The sequence below is a fragment of the Alexandromys fortis genome, unplaced genomic scaffold (genome assembly GCF_014885135.2).
Source record: "Alexandromys fortis isolate MF-2015 unplaced genomic scaffold, M_Fortis_MF-2015_v1.1 scaffold_45, whole genome shotgun sequence".
NCBI classification, from domain to species: Eukaryota; Metazoa; Chordata; class Mammalia; order Rodentia; family Cricetidae; genus Alexandromys; species Alexandromys fortis.
Genome location: NW_026067926.1, coordinates 4,119,730 through 4,138,220, shown reverse-complemented (window position 1 = coordinate 4,138,220; position 18,491 = coordinate 4,119,730). Strand labels below are relative to the sequence as shown.

Here is an 18,491-nt window from a genome sequence, read left to right as displayed (position 1 = left end):
CAGAGTATCAGGGTTGGGTGTTTGCATCAGCACCCAAGTCTATGTCGTGGGTGGGTGTTGGTGTAATCTCTACTCAGGTGTCAAGAGGCCAGAGTGGTGGGAGTGTCCAGACTCCCACAGGAGTACACAGTGTACCTGGTCACCCTCCCCTCACCGTTCCAAGCTGGTCAAGACTTCAGGGAGCAGTCCGCATGGGGAGGGCCAGGGGCAATGTTGTACCTGAGCGGAATAAGAGAGTGGGGGTGCAAGGGGCGGGCCAGGTCCCCGGGCGCGGCGCGGGCTCGGGGGACCCGCGCGGCTGACGTCAGGCGACTCCTTAAATAGAGCCGGCAGCGCGCTCCACTCGGCATTTCCCGAGGAGCCAGATCGCGGCCGGCGCCAGCGCCACCGTCCGGTCCGCGCATCCTCCCGCCGGCACAGCCGCGCGGCCACCGAGCGTCCCCTGAAAGGCGCTCCGAGCATCCGGAATGGGGCTTCGGGCGCTGGGCGCGCTCCGAACCCGATCCGCGTGAGAGCTGAAGAGTGCCGGGAGCCGCCCCGCTACCCGGAGCCCCCATCGCCTAGCACCGGGAGATGCTGGCAATGCAGCCACCCGGTCCCCGAGGAGTCACCGTTCCCGGGACCCCCGGGCACGGTGCTCACCCAGGTCAGCAACCCTCGGAGGAGACGGCGTCCACTATGCCTGACCCGCACGGCGGGGACAGCGCCACGCGAGCCCTCTAGGCGACCGCAGGGCCACACAGCAGCTCCGCCGCAGGTGCCACCTCAGAAACCATGACCCCCTGCGCGGGCCCATGGAGCTATGGCCTATAGGGTCCTGGGCCGCGCGGGGCCACCTCAGCCGCGGAGAGCGCGCAGGCTGCTCTTCGCCTTCACGTTGTCCTTGTCCTGCACTTACCTGTGTTACAGCTTCCTGTGCTGCTGCGACGGTCTGGGCCAGAGCCGCCTGCTCGGCGCGCCACGCTGCCTCCGCAGCCCCAGCGCAAGCGGCCAGAAACTTCTAGCGAAGTCCCGCCCGTGTGATCCCCCGGGGCCGACGCCCAGTGAGCCCAGCGCTCCCAGCGCGCCAGCTGCCGCTGCTCCAGCACCGCGTCTCTCCGGGTCCAACCACTCCAGTTCCCCGAAGGTGGGCACCAAACGGCTGCCCCAAGCCCTCATTGTGGGCGTCAAGAAAGGGGGAACCCGGGCGGTGCTGGAGTTTATCCGTGTGCACCCGGACGTGAGGGCCTTGGGCACCGAGCCCCACTTCTTCGACAGGAACTACGGCCGAGGGCTGGACTGGTACAGGTAAGGGGGCCACCACAGCTCCGTTCTACTAGGTCCGCTCCATCCTTGGAGGCACCCCTTGCCTTCTTAAGCTGGCAAGGGGATGTGGGTGATTACTGTAGGAGGATCCACCCCAAACTTCCTGGAGACTAGTTCTACACGAGGTTCTTTGAAGTGCAAATGGCAGGGCAGCCCTTCCTGTCCCTGGGGTCCCTGTAAGAAAGGGGGCGTTTCCAGTCAAACAGAGGTGCTGGCTGGAAGGTTGATTTCCCTGTCCAGGTTTTAGGGCGGATGGGGCTGCTTGCTCAAGGCAGAGGGTTGTCTGACCACAGCCCTACTCTAACCCTAAGCGGTTTTTCCCTGATCTGTGGCACCTGACACTGTGAAAAGGAAGCCAGGACAAAGGCGATCTGGGGTTGGTTCCTGCCTGGATAGGGTCCCATACTTCCGACAAAATGACAGTGTGCCCGGAGTTCTTGCCGTGAGAAAGGGGACAAGGTCTGCCCCTTTGAGAATGCCAGTCTCAGTTGCAAAGATTTGCTACCCTTCTGGGGCTCACTCCCTTAGTCTCTTTAGTTCTGGGTTAGTGAGCTTGGAAGAAAGGAAGGAACCTTGTATTTTCGTCGTGGCTCTGACAAGGAGATTGAGCAAGTTCCTCAAACTCTGGCGGCCTCTCTCTCCCCACCCATCATCAGGGCCAGGGAAATAGTTCTTGCCCTGTTTGCCTGCCAAGACTTTTTCAAAGTGTTTGAAAGATGTAAAAATGACAGCATTGGGGGGGGGTGCTTTTAAAATAGCAACCAACAGGAGGGATTTGGAAGACAGGTAGGCACTTAAAAGGAAGGCTAGATGGAATGAGCCCTAGGAATAATCAGACATGCCTAGAATGTCCACTCTTCCCTTGGACTTCTGCTGGCTACAGTTCGCCCCAGTGGGTGGTGTCTGAATGAGGCTTCACTGAGGTGGCGGCCTTCATTCTCCAGTCCTTTAGTGCTCATTGGCCGTCCACACCCTGTGTGGTGAGGTAGTGCAGGATAGGTCCACAGAGGGGCTGAGTCAGAGCGCCTTTGGGGCTGAAGGATGATGTATGGACTTCCTATGTCATGGAATTTACCTGAAGACATTCTAGACAGTTCTGCATAGTAATGGAATTGTGGAGAGTCACTATGGTGGCTGACAGTTGCTGAGGCTGGTTTTGTTTTTGTTTTTTTGTTTTTTTTTTTCACATAAAGGAAACCCTTTAGTCCCTAGACTCACAAGATTACTGGACAAAGGATGGTTTCATTAGAAAGATGACCTTAATGATGTTGTAACAAAGAGTTCTGGATTTCCAAAGAAGGGGGACCCATGGGAATGGCTTGTCACCCTTTTCCGCTAGCCCTGGCCAGCAGCAGCTATGATTGTTAGGAGCAAGGGATGGGACATATGCTGTCCCCAAGAGGCAGACACACTGTCTGTAGTAGAGTCAATCAAGGGACTCTTGGCACACAGTCAGGTGTGGCTTCATGCCAATGCCGATGGTCCACCATGTTTTCCGAACTGTGACCCATGAGTTTTTCATCTAGTTATGTGCAAACACTGTCTGAACCAGACCCCAGGAGGTAGACTGCAGAAGCGTTGAACACTAGTGCCTTGCTTGAGGTCAGCCACACTCACTGCATGCCAGGGTTTCCTAGACGGGAAATATGAAGATTGTTATGAAATCTTTTTCCACTGTGAAGTGCTTTTAAAGTGCAAAATAGCAAAATTCTGAACATCTAGCTTTTAGGTAATGTGTCTCCCATAAACACCTCTATGTTGAGGCCAGGCTTTCCTTCTCTGATCCTCCCTCCTCCACCAAACTGCCATACCTCAGGCTTCCTTTCTGGAGGCTGTGTCATTCAGGGATGGCTGCTTTTTATTTTTAACCTTGGCATGTGTGATTCTAAGCCAGCTTAGCTGTGAACCTTGGAGATGGGAGCCATGGCTTTTTTTTTTCTCCCTAGCACATTTGGATTCTGCTAAAATTCTCAGCTGAATCTTGGTAGGTTTTATTTAACATGAAGCACACTGACAGCTCCACTTCTCTCTCTCTCTCTCCCCTCCCCCACTCTTCTTTCCTTCTTGATATTTCTCTAAAGGAAGGGTTAGCCTGGATGTCTGGTCATAACTATGATACGCATCAGTTTTGCAGGAAGACTGGGAAGTTCCAGCACTCAGGAAAGGACTGTGTGTTTTGTGATTTTTTTTTCTGAAGGGGGGATGCAACCCCACCCCAGGTCAAGGATTTCATATAGGTATTGCTGTTTCCACAAAATGTAATATACTCCCCTACTTGGGCACTGTTTCTCTGTTTTACCATCACTTCAGTAACATGCAGTAATTGCAGAAACTACGGAGATTCCTGGGTTTCCTTACAATATCTGCTCAAGGGGCCTTTTACCCACTGTTGTGGCCTGGGTTTCCTGGGGTGGAGCTGCATGCTTGCAGTGGAGTCTATGATACCCGTCCAATTTTGAAGCCCTGGAGCACCACTTCTTAGGCCAGAAGGTCTAATGCTGATAGACAATGGGAAAATAAGAATCAGGACCATCAAGCCACAGGTGAGACTTCCCCATGAAGGCAGAGTTGATATAGCCAGAGAGATACCATCAGCAAAAGAGCAAGTCTATAGAGCCCTCACTTTCTTTAGTGTTGGGTCCTAATCCCTCCTTGGGAACCTCTGAGCCAGGCCACTTTTAGAGAGCCTGCCCTCTTGCAGGGGAATTCCTTTAAGACCCTTCTGTGATCTAGTCCCTAGCTCTAACTTCACCTGTGTATCTGTTCTGGGTTCCCCTCTTCAAATTTCCTCCCAAATGCAGTATATGGATCTGGAAGGGTGCAGGGTGGAAGCCACTAGCTGCTCAGAAGAAAAGGAAAAGCAAAATAGGTTGATGACAGTCCCAGGGCAGAATCCATTAAGTCAAAGGCCAGAGATGACCTTGTTAGATGCTATGCAATTTGGCAAAGGGTGATCACCCCGAGTCTCAGCTGCCTTCTTGTGGAATGGAGCCATTATAATTATCCCAGGTTTTAAGAATGAACCTTAAAACATTGCATATGAAAGTCCCAAGGGGGAATCTTTGGTATAAAAGAGAGGCAAGCCAATGGTGTTACTACTGTTGCCACAATTACTGCTGTTTTGCTACCAATATTCCTGTTATTGCCATTAGCGCTCTTGCTAACACAACTGTTAGTGCTGAACCTGCTGCCACCACCAAATGTGGCTGAAGAATGCACTGCTAAAGAAACAGTTTCAGACTTCCTTTTTTCCATGTGTGTGTGTGGTGTGAGTGTGTACCCAAAAGCACACACGTGAGTGTATGCGTGGAAACTAGAAGTTTTTGAAACAGCGTCTCTCACTGAACCTGGAGCTCACTGATTCTAATTCCACTAGGGAGGATGATCAGTGATTTCCAGGGAAATCCTCCTCAATAGAGAGATTATAGGCGCTTGCTCCTGGGTTTTTGGTTTTATGTGAGTTCTGAGGACCTGAACCGAGGACCTTCCTGCTTGTGTGCACTGAAAATACTTTACCAACTGAGCCACTCCCTCAGACCACCTTTTTCTCTCTTTCTTTTTTCCATCTACCCTTTCCCCAATCTTTTCCTTGCTTCATTCTTTCCCCTCTCTCCTCACCATCTCTTTTCTAACCTTGCACTGATAAAATTTCACCTCATATTTCTGCATATCTATTTACCCACCTTTAAAAATGAGAATGATGTCTGACCTAGTCTTTTACATCATATAGAAAGCATATATGATACCTTATATGAAAACATTCAACAACTTAAGATTTCACAGAAGATACTTTTGTTTTACCAAAGTTTGCCTCTGATAAAACCTATTTGGTATAATCATCATTTATGAAGAAATATAAGTGGTGTTGTGTCCAAGAGTCTTTAGGGTTCAAGAGGAAGGTGAGTTTGGTTTCAGGTGTCTTGATTGTGCTAGCAGGGTGTGCATGTGGAGAAGAAGGGAGTCTTTTCTAAAGGCACTAAAATGCCACCAGGAACATTTTAATACATGATAACTGACTCTGCACCAGTGTCCAAACATTGATAGATGAACTTGCTATAAAAGGTAGACCCCCATCTCATATCTCTGCTTACTTTCTCGTTCAGCATTGGTGTCTTCTTGGGACTGTATAAGACAAACAGACACAGGATTTGCCCCAGGGGCGATGGTCTAAGTAAGACAGAGACTGAAAAGCACAGAATGAAGCCTACCACATCACCAAGTTCATCCAAACCCGTGACTCATATGTAACAGCAAAGCTAAACTCAGGCTCAGCAAGCCTGAGGAGGAAGCCCACAGGCAGGAGACAGGGCCCTTCTGCATGAAGAAGAGAACGCGGAAGGCTTTGCATCTTAGAGCAAACTGATCAACACGTGAAACAGACTTCTTCTCACTGTGTGTTCAGGTGATCTGTGACCTCCCTCCCCCACACATGTGTGGTCTCCTGGACAAGGGTCTTTCTTTATGAGGAGTTTTCCTACCTGGGTCCAGGGGAGTGTGACACATTCTGATTTAACGAAACTTTTGCGTGTGGCAGTCCCCCATCTGTGAGCTTTGCAGCACGCTGGAGTTATATTAGTTAGTCCAGTGTGTGTATAGTTTTTCTCCGGCACTGAGGGTTATCCCAAATGCAGCATTGTCCTTGCTCCAGGAGGAAAGAGGAGGGGAGAGTTGGTCTTAGTTTTCTCTGGAGCTTCAAGGAACTACATGAGCTGGGAATGGAGAATGGGGTGTCCCTAAAGCCTTTGACTGAGCTTGTGAAATGAAGAAGACCCTGATGGGCCCTGAGATTTTCACCAAATACACATTGTTAAAACAGAGAAAAGTATCGCTTAATAGAGAAAGTAAGCATAGCTGTTTTGTTGTTTGGACGTTTCTGAGTTTAGAATGTCTTGCAATAAATGGTGGATGTTCCAGCTTCCACGAATTACTCTGCTTCCTCCTTGCTTGCAGAACTGCTCCTCACCAGTCTTCTGCCTTGAAAGTGTGGCTTCCCCAGTCAAAGTCAAAGGACTGCTGATTACATGGAGAATCCCCGACATGGTATCTCAATAGCCAGCAGCAGGGGTCTCTGTTGGGAGTTGTATCCATTTTGAAATTTCAACTGTTACCCATGCCATCTTCCTGAAAGCACCTATTTTACAACTAGGGACGGTGTGGGGCAGATGCCCACCAGAGATGTGTTGCTGTCACGTTCTCCGTGGGCAGCTGTAAAGAGACACTTCCTTACGTAGACCAGGAGGCACGTCGCAAGAGCCCCTATCCATTCTGGTGCACAGTCAATGTCAACAGGCTCTGTTTCCTGAGTGTTTCTTAAATGTTCTCCACATCCAGTGTGCAGTGTTGAATAGCGTTCTTTTCTTGGTTAGCCCTCCATGAATCATTTCTGAATGATTGACTGACAGGGTGGGTGTGGAGGGGCGGAAGCACACAGCTCCCTATTGATCCGGATCTGCTGGAGGACTTGGAGGGGAGGCCAACTCTCTGTGAGATGGCTCACAGCCAGTGGGCGGGGAGGAGGGAGGTAGATAAGCAGATACTCGGCTGTGAGTCAGGCCAGAGGGGTCTAAAAGGTCATGCAGCCAAGCTAAGTCTGTGGCACCCACCATTTCCCCCAGAGCTAACTCTGAGGTGGGTTAATCCATTTATTTGTCAAACGCCCACCATTGGCCAGGCTCGGTGCCAGGCTGCTGTGGGCTGGCTCTGCTGCCACTCTCTTCTCCTAATGGGCTGCACTGATGGGCTGAAGTGCTTTGTAGTCCAAGAGCAGCTTGACAAGGTGGGTAAAAGCCACCAGTGAGGGGAAACAACGTAGCATTTCAGAGGTAATTGCTGCCTGTCAGGCTACACAGCTGGGCTGTTGGTCCAATGCTTCACTCCCCAGGGCTTTCTCTGTGGGAAAATGGGACTGGGTGAGGCACTGAAGGCTCCGCTTGAGAACCCTCTTCCAGGAGACATAGCCAGATGTGCTGGCTTGGTCATGGGGTCTTTGGCATCATGTAGGGTTCCTAGGTACCCATTAGCAGTTGCGTCTTCCTAAACTTCCAGCCAGAGGAGCTAGCAATAGTTCTTTCTCAGTGCCTACATCGCCCATTTTGGCTCTAGGTGGAGGCTAGAGGGACTTCCCACCACTATCTTCCTATCCATGGCAGAGTTCCCATTCCGGAGGGGTGAATCCAGCATTTTCTAGAGTTCAGTCATTAGAGTTCACCACCTCTTTTATCATTTTCTTAACATTTGTGTTCCAGTGATCTCATTTAAACTTAGCTGAGGCTGAGTAGAATGTGGCAGAGAGAGGCTTGGCTGGTGAGGGGTGGGTTACAGGGAGGGATAGAAGGCTCTGTCTGGTAAGCTATTGCTTATAGGAATGAGTAAAGATAGCAAAAATGCATTCCACATCCCCCCCCCAAAAGAAAAATTTTGAATGCTCCACTATAAAGAACTGATAAATGAGGAGATATGCAGATTTAACTTGACATCCACGTGACACAATGTATATGTGTGTTGAAATTTCAGGTGGTAATTAGTTCCCTTATGTTAGGCTTCCGTTATTATAACAAAATACCAGAGATGGGCAACTTTAAGAAGGAAAGATGCTCATAGTTTTAGAGGCTCCGGCTCACCATCGATTGCTCCATTCTTAGGATGTGTGCAAAGGCAGTCTACAATGCTGAGTGGGTGGAGGAAGCCCGAATCTCATGGTTGGGAGCACAGGAGAAAGAGAGAAATGGTTTAGATTCCTATTATTCTCTCCGAGGACACATGCCAGGGACCGAACACCTTTCACAACACCCAACTTCTTTTTTTTTTTTAAAAACAGTTATCTCTTTCAGTTTTTGAGATTATATTATTATTATTTTTAATATTTTTGTTTATTATGTATACAATATTCTGTCTGCGTGTATGTCTGCAGGCCAGAAGAGGGCACCAGACCTCATTACAGATGGTTGTGAACCACCATGTGGTTGCCGGGAATTGAACTCAGGACCTTCAGAAGAGCAGGCAATGCTCTTAACCACTGAGCCATCTCTCCAGCCCNAGAAGAGGGCACCAGACCTCATTACAGATGGTTGTGAGCCACCATGTGGTTGCCGGGAATTGAACTCAGGACCTTCAGAAGAGCAGGCAATGCTCTTAACCACTGAGCCATCTCTCCAGCCCTTGAGATTATATTATAATTACATCATTTCTCCCTTCTCTGTTCTCCATCCAAACACTCTCATTTATACCCCTTGCTCTCTTTTGAATTCATAGCCCCCTTTTCATTATTTGTTGCTGCAGACCTATATGTACATACACATATATTCCTAAATACATAAATAGGAACGACTCATTCTGTATAATGCCAGCTGTACATATGTTTTCATGACTCATCATTTGGTACTGGATAACCAATTAGTGTGCTCTTCCCTTGGGAAGACTATTTCTCCTGCTTTCAGAATTCTTTAGTTGCCTGTAGTTCTTTGTGTAGGGTTGAGGCTTGCTGGGCTTTACCCCATCCGCGTTAGCAAGTCTATTATTGTTGTCTTTCTTCATGTCATGTTTAGGCAGCAATGTTGGTGAGATTTCAAGCGTGTAGCTTCCTGATGTCACTAGGAGACACACTCTCACAGTAAACTCCGTGTTCTTGAAATCTTTCTGCCCTCTCTTCTGCAATGTTTCCCGAGCCTTAGGTGAAAGAGCGTTTTATAGATGTATCCATTGTGACTGGGATCCATAACTCTGCATTTCGATGGTTGAGGTTTCTGTAAGGATCTTCGGAGGGTTGTTGCAAAGAGAGGTTTTCTTGATAAGAAATAAAAACTGTTTTTCTCTGTGGTGTAAGGATGACTCTTTATAATGTAGTTAGGGACTGTGCTGTGGGAGTTGTAGATTCTTTTCTGAGACCCAGGACTTCAGTAGCCCTGGATAGTTGCCTAGGTTTCCAGTAGCAGGCATGACCTCCTTCTTGTTGAGTGGGTCTTAAGTCTAACAAGAGGGCTGTTGGCTACCACCAAGGTATGAGATCCATACTGCATCCTTGGTTTGCTGGCTTTTGATGAGGCAGGTTCTCATTGCCATCATGGCTTGGGAGGATGGTTGGTTGCTTCTTTCCTTTGGAACTTTGCTTGATGCCTTCTGGTACCATGAAATCCAGTCCTCAGTAGGAGGGTTTCAGGTCAGTTCAAGCTCAGAGGTCTCTCAGCCCTGCAGGGCCCCTTCTCTTAAAGGTTCTACTACTCCCAGAAGCACCAAGTCTTAAACCTATGGCCCTGAAGCAACATTTTCTAGATCAAAGTTTTGCCGCCATCTATATACACATTTTGAACTATTTTATGCATCATCTAAAGAAATAAACTTAATTTTGAAAATTATATAATATCACATGTTGAGGAGTTTATGGAGGGAGTTAGTGGAGAGAGTAAGGAATGGATATAATCATATTTATTGTATACATAAATAAATTCTCTAAAGTAAAGGAAAATTATAATCTTTTATAAAGAATGAGGTTTCATCATTTCGCTTAGTTCCTACTTTGGAATGAATAGCATACTTCAATATATGTATGTAATGCAGCTCAGAGTGACAGAGGGAAGTCCTAAATGCTTCATCTTTTAGGCACAATGTTCCTCTTCTGAGAAGAAATGTCAAGTGGCCATTTTGTGCATCCCTCTGATGACGTCATCTGTTTGCAAACCTAACACAGTTTATGCAAATGCATTTCAAATAAATATATTTACAAAGCAAACTTGTTTAAATAAACCACTCTAGTGGAAAGCCAGCATCACTTTCTGAAGGTGATCTCAAAGCAGACAGCTTGGGGGGGAAAAGCAGTGTTATTGAGAGCACGCTGGAGTGCTCCAAGCCTCCAGAATTCTCTGTCTTTAGTGGGGATATCAGGAGACACTAATAGGTTAAGGAAGTATCGGTACCAAACTGAGAAGTTCCTCCTTGATGTGAGCACTAGAAATGGAGCCACAGTTAAAATGATGGGAAATTTCCTTTCTACGGTGCAGTGGTGTTTTGCAGGTTCTTTGAGTGACACAGGACATGACCAACATCATGAGCAACATGCCTGGAATATGTAGAACCCAACAGAAGTGAGTGCATCAGTGGCTCTGGGCTTTTTAGGTTCCTACGATTCATTAATGATGGGGAGGGGAAAACAAAATGAAAACTCAGACCAAATGCAAGCATTAAGAGAAGTGTTCCAACATGCAGTGCTCACAAGCACATCGAGGCTTTGGAAGAGCCAGTTACCCTCAAGAAAATGTATGGTGGGCATTTAAAGGGACTAATACATCAAGCCACCAGGCTTCCTTGCTCTTCCCACTATTAGGGAGAAACTAACCAACTAAACAAACAAAACAAACAAACAATAAAAACAGGCACGGGGATACTTTTCCAATCCCAGTACTGGGGAGGCAGAGGCAGGAGGACTACTGGGACTCCCTGACCAGGTAGCTTAGCTTACCCTGTGAGCCCCAGGTCCCAGTGAGAGACCCTAACTCAGAAAATACACACTACCTTGCTCCTGAAGAACGGCAGCCAGAGGTGATCCCTGATCTCAACACAGATATGCGCATTTATGCCTGTGCAGGCTTCTGTCTCTTCCACTCTGTTGCAAATGACACGAGGCATTAGAGCTTGGGTTTGAGATGGTCCCCAGAATTGTGCTTTGAACACAGTCCTGGCTGCTGCTGCTCTTTGGGGCACCATGGAGTCTTCAGGAAGTGAGCTTGGCTAGTGGAAGTGGGTGATGGGTAGTTGGTGGTGGTTACCTAGTTCTAGTTTGGGTCCATACCTGTTTCCAGGTCCACTGCGATATGACTAGCTGCTGATCCAGGCCTCTCGCTTCCGTGCACCCCATCATGGCACCCCTGCGACGACATACACTGAACCCTCCGGAACTATGAGCCACAATGAAGCCCTTCCTTCCCACTTTGTTTCTGTAGATCATTTTAGTCTCAGCAAAGAGATAGCAACTAATGCTTGAAGCTTGTATTCAGGAGAGCAGGGAGTCAGCTCTGTTTCCCACGTCTGTTTACTGTCCCTGAGCCAAGAGCGGAAGAAGGTGTGTGAGAAAACACTCCCTGGAGAAAACAGTCCCCGGGACTTCGCCCATATTGTTAGTAGAGACATTTGCAGGGTGTCAATGGCAAGGCTCCCAGACCCTGCCTTTAATGGGGCAACAGTCGTCAGTATTGCTGGGGAGATGGCTTGCTGCTAAGAGGTTCCCTGCCCTTAGTGCCCACTGCCGGGCAAAGAGCCCCAAATCTACTGTGACGCTGGAGACAAATGAATCAACATGGAAGCTATGGCCCCTGGTTGACCTGGGAGCCTCGAAAAAAGAATGAGAAGCTAGATCACTGTGGAGTGTGGGGACCCAGATTCAGAGAGAGCATGGGGTAAACTAAAAATGAGAAGGACGCAGAAACTACTGTGGGTCACCTTGTTGGTAGGCTTTTCCAACACACCAAGGAGAAGCCTAAAACTATGGGTAGTGTAAACATAGATGCTATATACACTGTGATTTGTCCCCACTTGTATAATAAAATGTGATCCATAAATTAGGTACCGTGAGAAATGAGTAGCAATAATTATGAAAACAGAACATTTGTAGCAATGCACTATTGTAAGTTAGGTTCTCTCTCTCTCTCTCTCTCTTCTGCATCTTATTTTACCCTTGGTTTTTCTCTTAAGGAGGCATGTCACAGCTTCTCGTTGGCATCTCCGAATCTCCAGCACTGCTACTGGTGCAACCTGGGGCTATAATTAAGTAAATAGGGGTTCTTTAACACAGGTACCAAGAAAAAAACACCAAGAAACAAGCTCAAGGGAGGAGGGATGTATTTTGGCTCAAAGTTTTAGAGGTCATTTGTCCCATGTGCTTGGGAAGAACATCATCGTGATGAGAGCATGGGTCAGACAAAGGGACTTCTTACCTCATAGCAAAAGGAAGAAGAGAGGGAGAGAGACAGAGACGGAGAGAGAAGGAGAAGGAGAAGAGGAGGAGGAGGAGGGAGAGGAGAAGAAACAGAAAGTGTCCAGGCCAACATTTTCCCTAAGGAACTGCCCCCAATGATCTACTTCTGGCAGCTCAGTTTTACTTCCTACAGCTTCCGGACCCTTTCAAATTAGTGCCATCACCCGAAAAGCAGGCATTCAATGTCTGAACCTGTGGGAGGCATACAATACTGAAATAACAACTTTATGATAGCCAGGCTTTATTTACTTCAGTATTAATAACACAGGATGAACAGAACTCAGGTCCTGCCTCTGGGCTTCTCACATGTTGGCGGGGTTTTGAGATGCCCATGATGGTTTCATACACAAGTCGGAGAGCAGTGCAACAGAGGTGCCAGGAGATCAAGAGTAGAATGGAAAGCCAGAGGAAGGCTTCCTGGAAGATGGTGTATGATCTGAACCCCCAAAGAGCAGCCAGAGGTGATGTCCTAACAGCGGATGGAGAGGGGTCCCTGTGGGCATGTTGTATATAAACATACCCACCCCACAATTTTACTTCTAGTGAAATCACAACATCAGTGCCATCTACCTGGTAATCGCTTGCTATGTGCCAAACACATACCACGCCTCACAAAGCAGGGTCTTATTGTCAGGAGTTGAATGGGAAATACAAGTCAGAAAGACCTAAGCAGCAGAAACTCCCAGCACTTGTGCAGTCACAAGTAGAGGCCCCCATGCTGGGCAGGACAGTGAGAAGCCTTCCAGCTGAGGCCAAAGCTTGAGCGAGTTTGCAGTCGCTTTTGCCTCGACTGGGATGCTTCCTTTCCCAGTCGTCTCTCAGTTCGGTTCTTTCTGTAACACAGGTCTCAGATGATATGCATCTCACCTCCTCAAAACCAAAGGAAACAAAGCAAAGCCCTCCTTAGCCACCCGCTAGAGCCCAGCTCCCCTTCCTCACCTTTCTGTAACTTTCTCTGCTTTCTTTTGTTTGCTGTGTGCTTCTTGCTCCAAGTCAAGTGTATCTTGATCACTCTCTCTCAACTTTGAAAGCTCATTAGGTGCAGAAACCTTGCCTGTTTCATTTATGCTGACATTATGCTCAGAGTAGAGCCTGACACACAGTAGGCCCTCAAGAAATATTAGTTGAGTGAATTGCACAGATGGCTGAGACCATGAATCTGTTCTGAGGCCACCAGTAACTTACATCCCTTTATTTGGATTACTTTATGGTCTCTGACAGAGTGAGAAAATACAGAATCTGTATGTTTGGGGCTTGGTCATCAGGTCATCAGATGTCCATTGAGTCCCTACTATGTAATGGCTCTATAGTAGTCACTGGAGAGAGAGAGAGAGTAGTGAAACATCGAGACAAGAGCCCACATCCTCTGCAGTCAACAGTTAAGATATGTCTGTGCCAGATGATGCTAAGTGCAAGAGAGAGAGAGAGAGAGAGAGAGAGAGAGAGAGAGAGAGAGAGAGAGAGAGAATATGGAATATGGGGGAGAAGGGCAGAAAAGTTTTGGTGGGGGCAAGGGATTGCAGTTGCCAATGGTTAATGAGTAGAAGAACGGGTCTCTCTGAGATGGTGATGTTTGAACTAAGACCCAAAGGAGGTACAGGGTCAAAGAATGCTATAATCTATGGAAAGAACCGTCTAGCCAAGAAAAAAGCAAATGTAAAGATTCTGATGGCATCTCGGACAGTGGAGTAATGGTGATAATCCGCAGAACCTCAGGACGGGGTGGTCAGAGTGGGTTCAGCAAGGGGGAGAAACATAATAAATGCAGGAAGCAGCAGGGGGCAGATTAAGCAAGGCCTTAGAGACTCCTGCAAGAGCCTTGACTTCTGCTCTGAGTCAACGAGAGGGAGCTGGGTGGTTGGAGTTCTGGGACCCTGTGATCTGATTTTTATTTGCTTTTAGACAGGTTCTTGTGTATCTCAGTTTAGCTTTAAGCTTGCTATGTAGCCAAGAATGACCTTGAATTTTGGATCCTCCCACCTCCATCTTCTGAGGGCTGGGATTACCGGGGCATGCCATGCCTTGTTTTCATGCCGCGCTAAGGGCAGAAGCAGGGCTTTGTGTATGCTGGGCGAGCACCCACTGAGTTACAGCCCTCCTCCTGACTTGTCTTAACAAGCTCTCTGGAGCTGCTCTGATAGGGAGAGCAAGGCCTGAGCAGGACAGGACAAGGCTGCAGCAATGGTAGTGGTGGACAGAGAAGCCCAGGGGCAGATGCCCAACATGGTCTGAGAATGTGGTTTCGGGGTTGGGTGATGAGGGACAACTCAAGCAAGACGATGACTGTGGCAGGGAGGGTGACAAAGGCCATGCTCTTGTTGGGCAGAGCTGAGTTCTTCGGTTAAGCTTTTAACGTAACCCTTCCAAATCCAAGCTGACTATTTAAACATCCATCTACAAGCATGGGTGGGTAAACTAACCAACCACAGAACATCGTTCAACTGTAACCTGCGTTCTTCATTCCAAAATAGGTGGTCGATGGCAGAGCACTCTTTCCTAGGGGGTCTTTGGGGCCCATTTTAAACTATGAAGTGTTTGGATGACCTCTTGATGTCCTTTGGAGGATCTTATCCAGCCCCCAAAAGGCACATGTCACTTGTATGTGTCACCCAGCTTCTCCGCTTGGCTCCAGCCCCACCCACAGGTGTGTCAAGCTGTCTTGATGACGTGATCAGATCGGAGACTGAAGCCTGTGGTTTCCTTCTGAAGGAACTGAACAGTAGCATGGCTCAGAGATAATCGGCTTCCAAACTCTCCCGGGCTTCCCCGAAGCTGCTGAGGCATAGGGAATGTTCTCTGCCTTGGCAGCCTCTTTGCAGTGTGTTTCTGCTTTGATGGCTTTAATGAAGATATGCAATTCGCTAACAGCTTTCATTCTGCTCCGGCGAGATGGCTTAAAGTGGAGGCAGCGTTTCCCAGGATCAATCCCCATCTTCAGAAGTGGTTTGGTTAAACTCTCTGCCGTTATAGCCACTTCTCACCGGAACGGTGTGGGATCTGAATTATTAATTCGGTGAAAAATGAGTTAAGTCGCCGCGGAGCTCTGGAGTGGCCCCAGCCCCACCCTGGTTGCCTTTCCCGTATTTCTGCAGCATGCACTTCTCAGTTAAGCAGAAATCCTAGGTAAAATGGCTAGATCTCTCTCTCTGTTAGACATTCTGCCGAGGGAAAGAGCGACGCTGGCTTTCCTTTAGGAGATAGGCACTCTGTCAAAGGCATTTACAGGTTCTTGAACCTGGGACTCATTCTAATCATAACTGTGGAGATAAGGTCATATCTAAGCACCTCCATGTCCACCAGTGGGCTGATGCCTAGAGAAACATGTAGAAGGGGTGGGGCACCCTGGGCTATCAGAAAATAGCTTTAGGAACTGGAGGAAGGGACTGAGCATCCCAGAGTGGCTAGTCCAGCGCTTTAAAGATGGAGTGTTCTCATGGGCTCTGTGGGTCATAAATGAATGAACTATATTGACTGTGGGCCAACAAAAATCAGGGGCTCATTTCAAAGCCCTAAGAACCATTTCAACATCTTTGTATCACCAAATCTTCACTGCTCTTTCTCTTCTTCCCTCATTCCTCCCTCTCTTCCCTTCTTCCCTCCTTCTCTCCCTCCCTCCTTCCCTTTTTTTCTCCCTGCCATCCTTCCTTCCCTCCCTTCATTAAAAAAGGCCTTTGAAATATAAAAGATATGGTGGTGCACAGCTATAATCCCAGCACTAGGGAGGCCAAGGAAGGGGAATCATAAGTTTGGGGCAGTCTAGGTTATGTAGCAAGTTCAGGGCTAGTCTGGGCTACACAGCAAGACCCTGCCTCAAAAACAGATGATGAATTCTCCATTTGTAATTGTGTTTTACTGATTCAAAACTTCTTGCAAAAAATTATATGGACAGAATATTACTGGATGTGGTGGTTTGAAAGAAAATGGACCCCAAAGGGAATGACACTATTAGGCATTGCAGCCTTATTGAAGGATGCGTGTCACTGTGGGGCCGGCTTTGAGGTCTCTCTTGCTCAAGCTTCCCTCCATGTGAAGTCGGTTGACTTCCTGCTGCCTTCCAATCAAGATGTAGCACTCTGAGCTCCAGCACCACATCTAACTGCGCACCTCCATGCTCTCCGCCATGATGGTAATGGACTGAACCTCTGAAACTGTAAGCGAGCCACCAATTAAATGTTTTCTTCATAAGAGTTGCCATGGTCATAGTGTATCCTCACAGCAATAAATACCCAAACTAAGACCCTGGTCACCTGTCTTTTTGAAACTGGGAGAGTAGACTTCAGAAGCAGGCACCATGGGACCTCTCCTGCTGATATACTGCGGTGTGTGTTGCTCCATACTGCTATGCCTTGGTTTCTTTTATATGAGCTGATGGTCTCAATTGCTTTTATCCCATAGCTCTCTGCAACAAGTCAGTCTAACACACAGTATTAGATTTTATTGTCACCCTCTATTGGTCCTCTCTCCAGAGCTGTGGTTGAAGCAGGTATGATTTTATCGGTCAGCTTATGGCTATGCCAAGAAAAGAGCAGACTTCGCTCTCAGAATGCTATTCTCTTCTCATTTGGGTCAATGAGAAGAAGAATGCCCAGAGTCAAGATGATACATGATTGGTGAAGCCCATTTGGTTCTATTCCCGGACTCCAGGGAGAGAGCCAGAAGTCTCTGCTGCTCCTTGTCAATCATGTGTGTGCTCACAGCACTTCTGTAGGATGCTGAATTTGTGATACTGTCACCGTCCCAAGCTGCTTTTCCATGAGCTGGATGCTCTGCAAAACCTGGTCACTCCTCAGGCTCATGATGTCTTCACAATGGCTCCATTTCTGCATCTTTCCACACTTCTCTTGCCGCCAATATCTGAATGGGACAGGTGCTTAGAGGCTCACATTCTAGAGAGAATCTTACTTGTAGTGAATGTCAATGTTCTCTGATTCTGGAAGTTTGATAGATGGAATCCATCCTGGAGAATAAGATCTTGACAAGAAGAAGCCCGGGGGATGTACAGAGATGGATCTGTCTAGAAGAACCTCTGTGGATCAGTTCTCAGCGTGCACAAAAAGATAGAGGAACATTGGGGTTAGGGGGGGAGGTAAATGGGGCTGAAGGAAGAAGAGACTCGTGGCCAGAATAGGCAGCCATAGCTCGATAACAAATGGGCTGCCAGGTTAACACGGACCCCTTTAAAATCAAGCGAGGCATTGCTGCCAAGGATGGTCCATTGTGGCTGTGTGCCCAGCACTAGGAGCCATTGATCAACAAGCCAAAAGTCACCCAGACTATACCGTGTCTCTTGAGGCAATGTCCACATACCTCTGCATTCACGGGGCTTCCAGAAATCTTCATGACTTAATTTTCGTGTATCTACAAATATCTTTTATTTTATACTCTATAATGACCTCTCATAATTTTTATCTTCCTATATCACTTAAAAATGAAACTTAAGAAGACTGGGGAGATGACTCAGTCAGAAAATTATTGGCTGCGCAAGTATGAAGACCTGAGGTCCATTCCCAAACCCATGTCAGAAAGAAAGATAAAGTGGCATGCACTGTAATCTCAGCTAGAGCAGCAGAGGCAAGAGGATCATGGGGAGTTAACCTAGGTAATTTGATGAGCTCCAGATTCAATGGGAAATTGTGCCTCAAAAAACAAGGTAGGGGCTGCAGAGATGTCCCAGAGGACCCAGGTTTGTTTCCCAGCATCCACATGCCATATATAACTCTGGTTCAGAACCATATATAACTCTGGTTCCAGTGCTCTCTTCTGGCCTCTGTAGGCATTAGACATATACATGGTGAACAGACATGCATGCAAGCAACACCCATACACATAAATAATAATAAATAAGTCTTTGGAGCAGTTGAGAAAATATATGACCTCAACGCCTGAATTTTACATGCACGTTAACATAAAGGCATGTGCCCTTGCGTGAATGCATACACAAACACACACACACACACACACACTACACACACTGGAACTTTATATCACCATCATTAATGACATTTGCTACTTTTTGCCAGAAACAGAAAGTAACCAAGAAAACAAACACAGTCATCACCAAACCATGAGCTCAGTGTTAGCCTAACACCATGCTCTGCCTGAGGCAGCCTTTCTCTGTTGAGCACGAAAATAAAAAACAATCAGACATCTGGGAATATAGCTCAGTGGTAGTGTGCTTGCCTAAGCACATGTAAGGCCTTAATACACACACACACACACACTC

At 47.6% G+C, this 18,491-nt stretch overlaps 1 protein-coding gene across 1 annotated transcript in view; it reads left to right on the top strand.

Moving 5' to 3' along the window:
• Nucleotides 1-374: 374 nt before the first annotated feature.
• The window catches only part of Hs3st2 (heparan sulfate-glucosamine 3-sulfotransferase 2), a 98,976-nt gene continuing 80,859 nt past the window's right edge, over nucleotides 375-18,491 (top strand). The window contains exon 1 of the mRNA XM_050143351.1: nucleotides 375-1,287. Within this exon, the coding sequence (XP_049999308.1) occupies nucleotides 803-1,287 (485 nt within the window). The 5' untranslated portion in view covers nucleotides 375-802. The remainder of the gene's footprint in view (nucleotides 1,288-18,491) is intronic.